The sequence below is a fragment of the Macrotis lagotis genome, chromosome 1 (assembly GCF_037893015.1).
Source record: "Macrotis lagotis isolate mMagLag1 chromosome 1, bilby.v1.9.chrom.fasta, whole genome shotgun sequence".
Classification (NCBI taxonomy): domain Eukaryota; kingdom Metazoa; phylum Chordata; class Mammalia; order Peramelemorphia; family Peramelidae; genus Macrotis; species Macrotis lagotis.
In genome coordinates, this window is record NC_133658.1 from 43,683,842 (window position 1) to 43,694,677 (window position 10,836).

Consider the following 10,836-nt stretch of genomic DNA (forward strand, 5'->3'; position numbering starts at 1 on the left):
TTAGAATTGGAATTGCTGGGTCAAAGGGTATGAACAGTTTTATTGCTCTTTAGGCATAGTTCCATATTGCTCTCCAGAATGGTTGGATCAATTCATAACTCCACCTTGATGCTGGCTTTTGATAGATACTGCTAATCATTTGAAGGAAAACTCCATTTATTCCTATGCTCTCTAATGTTTTTAATAGGAATTGATACATTTTGTCAAAAACTTTTTCAGCATCTATTAAGATAATCATATGATTCCTATTAATGTTGCTATTGATGCTTGTTTTGAAATATTGAAATATTGAAATATACTTGCATTCCTAGTAAGAATCCTACATGATTGTACTATATTATCCTACTGATAAATTGCTGCAATTTGCTGTAAAATATTTGTAAATATTTTATTTAAAATGTTTGCATTAATATTCATTAGAGAAATTGGTATATAAATTTCTTTCTCTGGTTTGGCTCTTCCTGGTTTACTATACTGGTGTCATAGAAGGAATTTGGCACAACTCCTTCCTTCTCTATATTTTCAAATAGTTTATATAGAATTGGAATTAACTGTTCTTTAAATGTTTAGCAGATGATGGGCTAGGTGGAACAGTGGATAGAGCACTGGCCCTGGAGTCAAGAGTACCTGAGTTCAAATCCGGCCTCAAACACTTAATTACCTAGCTGTGTGGCCTTGGGCAAGCCACTTAACCCCATTTGCCTTGCAAAAAAAAAAACTAAAAAAATGTTTAGCAGATTTTGGCAGAAATTTATTTTTTAAAAAACAATTTATATAGAATTGAAACTGTTTTTTAAATGTTTGGTAGAACTCACTTGTAAATTCATTCATTAATGATTTGTTCAATTTCTTTTTTTTTTAGGTTGTTTTTTTTTTGCAAGGCAATGGGGTTAAGTGACTTGCCCCTGTCTTTTACCTTTCCCTTTATGTATCTCTCTGCTTCAAATGTGTTTCAAAGTAAGCAACTTATTGTAGGATTCTGGTTTTTAATCCATTCTACTATCTGCTTCTGTTTTATGGGAGAGTTCTTTCCATTCACATTCAGTTATGTTTACAAATTCTGTATTACCCTCCTTCCTCCCATGCCATTTGTACTTTTCTCTCTCCTTTCACCCAGCTCTCCTCACCAGTGCTTTGCTTCTGAGCACCATCTCCCTTAATCTGCCATCTCTTTTGTCAGTCCCTCCTTCTGTTTTCTTTCCCATTTCCCCATCCAATTCCCTCTAGGGTAAAATAAATTTCCAATTGACTGTATATGTTATTCTCCTCTTTGAACCAAACCAGATGAGAGTAATCAATGCTGACACCCTTCCTCCTTTCCCTCTAGTGTATTAGGTCTTTTGTGCCACTTTATGTGATATGTTTTACTCTATTCTGTCTCCCCCTTGGCTTTTTCCCCAGTAGAAACATATTTCCATGCCTTAAGTTTTTTTAATATCATAACATCAAAATCAACTTATGCCCATACCCTCTAAGTATACCATTTTTAGCAGAGATGCAGACCTCATGAATTACAATTATCAGCTTTCCAGGTAGGAATATAAATAATTTAATCTTACTTTTTCTTTCCTATTTATTTTTTTAATGCATCTCGAGTCTTACAGTTAAAGATCAAATTTTCTGTTCAGCTCTGGTGTTTTCACCAGGAAAACTTGAAATTCCCCTATTTCTTTGAATGTACATCTTTTCCTCTGAAAGAGGATACTCAGTGTTTCAGGGTATTGATTCATGATCCAAGCTCATTTGCCCTCTGGAATATTATATTCCAGCCCCTCTGAGCTGTTAATGTTGAAGTTGCCAAGTCATGTGTACTTCCGACTGTGCTCCTTGGTAGCTGAATTTTTTTCCTGACTATCTGCAGTATTTTCTCTTTGACCTGATAATTCTGGAGTTTGGCTACAATATTCTTTGGCATTTTCATTTTGGGATCCCTTTAAAAAAATGATTGGTGTGTTGGGAGCCAGGGTCTCTAAGCTGCTTGACACAGTCGCAGCAAGAAGACTGATGGAACAACATTTCCTTCTTCAATATATATATAGGGATTCCATGTATACCAATATTTGTAGGTCTAATATTGATTGCAAAATTTATTCATCCTAATAGTGGAATGACTATAAAGGAAGGATTCCAGAGAAACTTCTTGAATAAAACAGATTGTGAACTCTGTCCAAATTTAACAGGATTGCCTCTCCCAGAGGCATATAAAAGGTTCCAACATTACGAAATCTCTGAAAAATCCAACACTAGGAATTTCAAGATGTCAGAATATATACAGGGAAAACAGATACAAGATGGGTTAGGTAGAATTCCTGGGAAATTAACAGCTTTGCCCCCCTTATCATATACAGGAATATATGATGAAGATGGTGAAAGAATAGTTAGTATAGGTGACTGATATGTGAACTTTAGTTTATTGGGAAAGAATAAAAAGTCATAGAAACTGTGGCGTCTACCAACAAGGCCTGAAAGGAAAAGTGGTTATCGAAGGAGTCAACGGATGGGTGAACAAGCATAACTACCCTCACTGTAGGTTGTCAAGTGAGTGTATTGAAAACCATTACATACACAGCATAGAAATATAAAAAGCATTCCATTAAGCAAATTGTATCAGAAGATTATTATTAGGAGAGACCCCGCTTAATGAATAACTTTACATGCAGCAACAAACTAGGTAACAGATAGGTTGAGGTCATCATGGTCTAAGCAGGGATTAAAAATCTAATTAACTACATGATTGATAATCAAACTTGTAACCATATGAACTACACGATTAAACTTGTAACCACATGAACTATATGATTGATAATGGAAATTGTAAACTTTTGTAACCAAGGAAATAATCTTGACTTGCTTGCTTGATGCTTATATGATTCTGAGATTATAAAAATAAATCTGAGCAGCAGACAGTCAGTCAACCTGCTCCTGCCTTTACCCCTGTGTTGACTCAATTCATTTCACCAACTCTATCCCTCCTGTCAGGTTCCAAGGACCCCACGGAGTCTGGACCCCCATGGACTCCCAACATTGGTGGATTCTTTCAATGACTAATTCTGTTCTAGGATATCAAGGTATTTTCCTTGATAATTTCCTTAAAAGATATTATCCAGGCTTTTTTTTTTTGGTTATAGCTTTCAAGTAGTTGAATAATTCTTAAATTATCTCTCCTGTAGCTATTTTCCAAGTCAGTTGTTTTTCCAATGAGATAATTATATCTTCTATTTTTCATTTTGGCTTGACTGATTCTTTTTTTTTTTTTAGGTTTTTGCAAGGCAAATGGGGTTAAGTGGCTTACCCAAGGCCACACAGTTGGGTAATTATTAAATGTCTGAGACTGGATTTGAACCCAGGCACTCCTGACTCCAAGGCCGGTGCTTTATCCACTATACCACCTAGCTGCCCAGCTTGCCCAATTCCTGATGTCTCATACAACCGTTATCTTCCACTCACCCAGTTCTCATTTTTAAGGAATGATTGTTTTCAGTTCACTTTTGCATCTCCTCCTCCATTTGGTTAATTGCATTTTTTTTGGTGATCAATGTGACTGCATTCTGTAATCGGTTTTATTTAGTTCATTGTGAATTATATATTAGAATACTCTGTAAATTTAAAAAATAAACACAGCATTTGTTACCTTGGCATAGTACCCAGCCTTGTTAACCATTACTTCACATTTTCAGTCGCTGTCTGCCTTCTTTCTTACACAGTCTGAGTAACTGCTAGCCCATAACTTTATAAAGTTGGTCCTTCAGCTTAGAGATCCACAAAGAGGGTAAGGAGGAGGCAAGGATTTTCATTTTTTTCGAAAGAACTTATAATAGACTAGGCCTCCCAAGATGGCCAGCTCCAGAAGGATAACCAGGGAAGGCAGCAGCTTATTGGGTGCCACTTTTCTAGACATGGAACATAAGATTTTTAGACTTCTGCTCAAGTTCTCATTTGTATTCACCAGTGTGCTCTTGGTAGGCTCCAGCTGGTCTCTTTGGTCCCCCAGCTCTTCAATCACCTCAGAACCAATCTGATCTGTCTCTGTGGCAATCCGGTGGGAGCTTTTGATGCTTTCAGTGGCTGGGTTCAGGCTATCAGTGCCCTGCAGAAGTAATGCCCTCTGAGACTGCAGCCGATTCATGTGCTCATTCTCTATGGCATGTACCCCATAGCTGCTGTCTCCATGGCCCCCAGGTGATAATGTCAGTGGAGGAGCTCCTCACCTCCCTTTGGAGCCTGGCCAGGTCTCTGCGGTAGCTTCTAAGCTTGGCCATCATGGGGTTGCGACAAGACAGCGGGGCACAGCGCAGTTCCTCTTCCATTTCTGCCTACGTTTCCTTTGCTTCCTGTTGCTTCTCATCAAAATCTCTGATTAACTCCTTTTTTTCTTCGGTCCCCCCCGGAAGATCTTGTGCAACTTCTCGAAGGGCTCCGAGGACAGGGCGACCTCCCCCCAAGACGTCAGGGCCGGGGCCGGGCCCAGGGCGGCAGGGCCGGGGCAGGGCCGGGCGCCGGGGCCGGGGCCGGGCCCAGGGCGGCAGGGCCGGGGCCGGGCCGGGGCCGGGCCCAGGGCCCGCTTCTAGTCCTGCATCTGGATCAACCCGCTCACACACTCCATGGCCCCCGGCCGCAGCGGCCACTGCCTCGGCGTCGAGCCGTTCATTGCATTTTTAAAGGAGTGATTTTCTTTTTCTATTCAATCAATTGTGTTTTGAGTTTTCTTTTTTCATTTTTGGGTTTCTTTTTCCAAGCTGCTGACTCTCTCGTCCCCCCCCCCCCCCCCCCCCCCGGCCCGGATCTTTCTACTTAATTTTCAAAATCCTGTTTGCATTCTTCCAAGAGGCTTTTTTGGGCTCGAGACTTATTTGTATTTTGCTGTTGTGTCTACATACACATGTAGGTCTCTTTCCCACTGGCCTCTTCTGAGATGATAGTGTGAAATTCCTTATCCATGCCATAGCAGCTTTCTATGGTAGAATTTTTTTTGTTTCTTATTTTTTAGTCTAGTTCATAGTGTTTAGTTGGGGGTTGCTTTTTTTTGCAAGGCAATGGGGTTAAGTGACTTGCCCAAGGCCACACAGCTAGGCAATTATTAAGTGACTGAGGAGGATTTGAACTCAGGTCCTCCTGACTCCAGGGCCAGTGCCCTATCTACTGAACCACCTACCTAGCTGACCTTAGTTCATGTTTTTTAAAGCTGCATAATTACACTTCATAATTACCTAGTCGTGTGGCTTTGGGCCAGCCACTTAACCCCATTGCCTTGGAAAAAACTAAAAAAAAAAAAAAGCTGCATGCTATTCCTGGGCCACAAGTGGCACTGTCCCAAGCTTCTTGTGTTGGGAGTTGGGAGCCTGCTTACAGACTTTCCATGCTGGGGGGGGGTCTCAAGCATTATCAGATTCCTCTTCTGGGGCTCCCAATTTGCTTTCTGCACTTGGGCTGGAGGCCTCACAGCCGACCTGCTGGACCCAGGGATTTTGCTTGCTGATTTGCATTACCTTCCCCTGTATCCTCCTCTGCTGGATCAGGCTCCCCCTACACCCAAGTAAGACAGACCTTTCCTGAACTCCTTATAAGATATCTTAAAATGGAATATTGATTCTTTTTGTGGGTTCTGTCACTCCAGAATCTGCTTAGGGGCTTGACTAATGTTGTTTCTGAGAGAAGCTAGGAAGAATTCAGGGTAGAATCTGCCATCTGGACTCCCTTCTTGTCTTCTTTTGAGACCATCCCAAAAGGCTAGATCCACAGTTATGGCCTTTGTCTAAGTAAACTCTCCCCATCAGTCCTACTCATGATACAGTTCTTATGGGTTACATGAATCATCTTCCCCTATAAGAATGCACAAAGTTTAACCATGTTTAGTCCTTTATGATTTATAGCTCATGCTTACCTTTTAAACTTCTCTTAACGTTTATATTTGAATGCTGCATCGGCTGAGAATTGAACCTAAGGGTCCCACATGGGAGAAGAGAATCACTGAACCACAAATGAAGTGTATAAGGGATGTTCAAGGGAAGAAAAGTACCTCTGGTATGAGGGCTTCTAGGGTCTACCTGCCACCCAGCTCTTACCTGTGGCTCCAAGAAGCTTTAGTAAACACAACAGTCAAACTGGGAAAACTATTTTGGTAGATTAGTTAAACCAAATTGAGGATAGCCAATGGATTTAGTTAGGAGGTGTTACAAAATAGATAGATGTGAACATTTTGTTTCAAGGGACCATGAAGGCAACAGAAGCAAGAGCTCTGGAACATATAAAGCTTTGTCAGAAACTGAAGACCAAGGGTCCATCCACTACCTCCAAACCCATTACCAGTTTTCTTGACTTTTGCCTTGCCACTGGACTATAATAAATCTGGAAACGAGAATGAAGCCGATGACTTCATCCAATGTTGCCCCAACTAAAATTCAATTTACATGCAAGTCAAAAGAAATCACCCAAACTACCCAACTATTCTGTTAAACTATTCAATAATTTTACAGTCTTATCATTTTGTTACTGAACCATTCAAATATGTTATTATTTCTTGTTTCACTAAATTATTATTTCTCTATCATGTGATTTCACCTATCTGGAAGTCCTGTGTTGAGGGGTAGTGATAGAGCAGCAAGTTACGGATAAACAGAGAGGTAGTCACAACTCCGCACACAGGTAACCCAGGTCATGGGGTTGTTGTCTTATTGAATTGAAGCAGCAGGGAAATGCAGCAACCTCCTGGGTGTCTGACCAGCCTTCTCAAGGCCCATAATGCTTACCTCTGGGTGTGAAGAAGGGGTTAGAAAAGGTACCCTAAAACTATCTGCTTCACCTAACCCTGGCCTGCTCACTGTGCCAGAGAGTATCCCGCCATGTGGTCAAAACACAAAAACAAGTGCTAAAACTTTGGCAAAGTTACTCTTGGTACGTGGACTATGTACATGCTTATGGCCAACAAAACATCCAGTAGAACTGGAAGAAAACAGTTCTTGTTGAGAGAGAACTCTGAAACTATCACATGCAAGCAGCTGCCTCGGGGGAAACAAGTCGCACAAATGAAAACCAGCCCACCAAAGGCAGAGTTGGGGACACATGCTTTTTGATATCATGATCATCTTTGATACCAGAGGACAATCACTCACATAAATTGCATCCCTACACAGGAAGATAATACTTGTAACTCTTGAGAACTGCATGTTTATTAGGATGGTTGGAAGGAGTATAATTAGACAGAAGTATGGCTATAAGCTGATTAAGATGTGATAATACTAAAAAACCATCACAAAAAAGGAGTGTGCTGGGAGAGGAAGCAGAGGGTAAATCACATCACATGAAGAAGCACAAAGGACCTATGACAGTAGAAGGAAGGAAGGGAGGATGTGAGCACAGACTGAATCTTACCCTCAACAGACTGGACTCAGAGAGGGAATAACATACATTCCCAATTGGATTTAGAATTTATCATCACCTACAGGGAAACAGGAGGGGAAAGGGGAAAAAAAGGGGAAGGAGAGGCTGATAGAAGGGAGAGTAGAATGAGGGAGTTGGTGAGCAAAAGCCAAGTACTGGGGCGGCTAGGTGGTGCAGTGGATAGAGCACCGGCCCTGGAGTCAGAAGGATCTGAGTTCAAATCCGACCTCAGACACTTAATAATTATCTAGCCGTGTGGCCTTGGGCAAGCCACTTAACCCCATTGCCTTGCAAAAACATAAAACAAAAGTACTGGTGAGGAGGGATAGGATGAAAGGAGAGAAAAAGGTATAAATGGGGGGCAAATAAGATGGAGTGAAATACAGAGTTAATCATGACTGTGAAAGGGATGAACTCTCTCCTAAAATGGAAGTGGAGAGCAGAGTGGATTGGAATTCTCCAATGTTTTTTTACAAGAAACACATTTGAAACAGAGGGATGCATACAGAGTAAAAGTAAAAGGTTGAAGAATATATCATGCTTCAGATGAAGTAACAAAAGCAGGGCTAGCAGTCCTGATCCTAGACAGAGCAAAAGCAAAAACAGAACTAATGAAAAGACATAAGGAAGGAAATTACATCTTGCCAAAAGGTACCATAGACAATCTCAATATGAAATATATATGCACCAACTGGTATAGTGTCCAAACCCTTAGAGGAGAAGTTAAGTGAATTACAGGAAAAAAATTGATACTAACATTATACTAATAGGGATCTCAACCTTCCTCTCTCAATATTAGATAAATCTAACAACAAAATCTGCAAGAAAAAAGTTGAGATGAGTGGAATTTTAGAAAAGGTAGGTATGAAAGACTTCTGGAGAAAGCTGAATGGAGACAGAAAAAAAAAACAGTTTTCTCAGTGGTACATAGCATCTACATAAAACTGACCATTTATTAGGGCATAAAAACCTCACAACCAAATGCTGAAAGACATATGCATCTCTGACAGATCATAATGCAATAAAAGTTATATGTAAGAAAGGACCATGAAAGGGCAGAATAAAAACTAATTGGAAGCTAAATAATCTTATCCTCAAGAATGTATGGGTTAAACAAGAAATCATAGAAACAAGCAATAATTTCATCCAAGAGAATGACAATAATGAGGCAACATACCAAAGCTCATGGGATGCAGTCAAAGCAGTTATTAGGGGATATTTGACTAAAATAGAGAAAGATGAGATCAATGATTTGTGCATGTAAATAAAAAAGCTAGAAAAAGAACAAATTAAAAGTCCCCATTTGAATACTAAATCAGGAATGCTGAAAATCAAAGAAGAGATTGATAAAACTGAATTATTGAACTATTGAATTAGTAAATGAAACTAAGAGTTGGTTTTATGAAAAAAATGAAATAGACAATTTGATTTAAAAAAAGAAAACCAAATTACCAATATCAAAAATGAAAAGAGTGCATTCACCACCACTGAAGAGGAAATTAAACCAATAATTTGGAGTTTTTTTTGGGGGGGGGAGTGTTTACAAGGCAATGAGATGAAGTGATTTGTCCAAGGTCACCCAGCTAAATGAGTATTAAGTGTCTGAGGTCACCTTTGGAACTGAGGTCCTCTTAAGCTTGCTCTATCTACTTCGCCTTATGGCTTCCCCAATGTGGAGCTATTTTGCCAATGATATGCCGATAAATCTGACAATCTAAGTGAAATGGGTGGGGTTTTCTTGTATTTGTATTTACAAAATACAAATAGTCCAGATTAGCAGAAGAGGAAAAAAAAACGCGTAAATAATCCCGTCTCAGAAAAAGGAATTGAAGAAGCCATGAATGAAGCCCATAAAAAAAATCCTCAGGACCCGATGGACTGTCCCAAACATATAAAACCCAATTGATTCCAAAGCCATATAAACTGGAAAAATGAGCAAAGGAGGCCTCCTAAAACTTTCTTTTATGACACCAATAGGGCGTTAATACCTAAACCAGAAAGAGCCAACAGAAAAAGCAAACTATGGACCGATTCCCCTAATAAATACTGGTACAAAAATGTCAACAGAATGGCAGCAGAGACCACAGTAAGTTCTGGCCAGGATGGGGCACGCGGGGCTGCGTGAATGTCAGAGAAACCACCCATGGATCGATGACACCCCCAACAAAGCTATCAGCGATCCTCTGTCTCAATAGATGCTCCAACTGGTTTCCAAGGCGGCGGGGTTGAGTGACTGGCGCAGGGGCACCGGGCCGGGCCGCGGGGAGGGGAGGGGCAGGGGGAGCGGGGCGCCGGAGCGCCCTCCCCGCGGCGGGCCGCGGTTCTCTCGCCGGGCGGCAGGGGGCGGCGGCGCTCCCCCGAGGCGAGCGGAAGCCGCGAGGGCGGAAGCGGCGTCCGAGAAGGGCGGAAGCATCGTCGCGGGGACCGGAAGCGGCGTCGCGGGGGGCGGAAGCATCGTCGCGGGGACCGGAAGCGGCGGCCGGGCAGCAGCCATGCCGGGCGATCACCGGCGCATCCGCGGGCCCGAGGAGTCGCAGCCGCCCTCGCTGTACGCGCTGAAGCAGGGCCCCGACGACGCGGCCGCCGAGGAGGACGGGGAGGCGGGCGCGGGGCCCCGGGACCCCGCGCGGCTGCGGCCGGTGTACGCGCGCGCCGCCGTGCTGAGCCAGGCCAAGGGCTCGGCCTACCTGGAGGCGGGCGCCACCAAGGTGCTGGTGGCCGTGTACGGGCCGCGGCCCGCGGAGGGCGAGCGCGCGGCGGCGGCGGCGGCGGGCGGCGCGGGCGGCCGCCTGCTGTGCGACTTCCGGCGGGCGCCCTTCTCCGGGCCGCGGCGGCGGCGGCCCGCGGGCGAGGAGCGGGAGCTGGCGCTGGCGCTGCAGGAGGCGCTGGAGCCGGCCGTGCGCCTGGGCCGCTACCCGCGCGCGCAGCTCGAGGTGTCGGCGCTGCTGCTGGAGGACGGCGGCGCGGCCCTGGCCGCCGCCATCACGGCCGCCTCGCTGGCGCTGGCCGACGCGGGCGTCGAGATGTTCGACCTGGTGGTGGGCTGCGCGCTGAGCCGCGGGCCGGGCCCCGACGGCGCCTGGCTGCTGGACCCCACGCGGCGCGAGGAGGAGCGCGCGGCCGCCGGCCTCACCGTGGGGCTCATGCCGGTGCTCCACCAGGTGGCCGGGCTGCTGGGCAGCGGCGAGGCCGCCGCCCCCGAGAGCTGGGCGCAGGCGCTGCGGCTGGGCCTGGAGGGCTGCCAGCGCCTCTACCCCGTGCTGCACCAGTGCCTGCTGCGGGCCGCCCGCCAGCGCGGCCGGGACCCCCCGGCGCCGCCGCCGCGGCCCGGGCCGGAGCCCCCCGCGCCCCCCGGGACTGGCGCCCCCCCCGGACCGGGCCTGAGCCCCCCGGGGACTGCCGCCCCCCCGGACCGGGCCTGAGCCCCCCGCGCCCCCCGGACCGGAGCCCCCCGGGACC

The 10,836-nt window shown here is 45.0% G+C and overlaps 1 protein-coding gene and 1 pseudogene across 1 annotated transcript; one reads left to right on the plus strand and one right to left on the minus strand.

The window, feature by feature from the left end:
• Positions 1–2,866: 2,866 nt before the first annotated feature.
• LOC141496863 (vesicle transport through interaction with t-SNAREs homolog 1B pseudogene) lies at positions 2,867–4,336 on the minus strand (annotated as a pseudogene).
• A 5,493-nt stretch (positions 4,337–9,829) lies between these two features.
• Positions 9,830–10,799, plus strand: EXOSC6 (exosome component 6). The gene has a single exon (XM_074212205.1). It carries the CDS (start codon positions 9,870–9,872, stop codon positions 10,797–10,799), a length of 930 nt encoding a protein of 309 aa, XP_074068306.1. The 5' UTR covers positions 9,830–9,869.
• The last annotated feature ends 37 nt before the right edge of the window (positions 10,800–10,836 follow it).

Excerpts from the sequence above, each read along its gene's own strand:
- EXOSC6 (XM_074212205.1), top strand. The coding sequence starts at position 9,870 with ATGCCGGGCGATCACCGGCGCATCCGCGGGCCCGAGGAGTCGCAGCCG.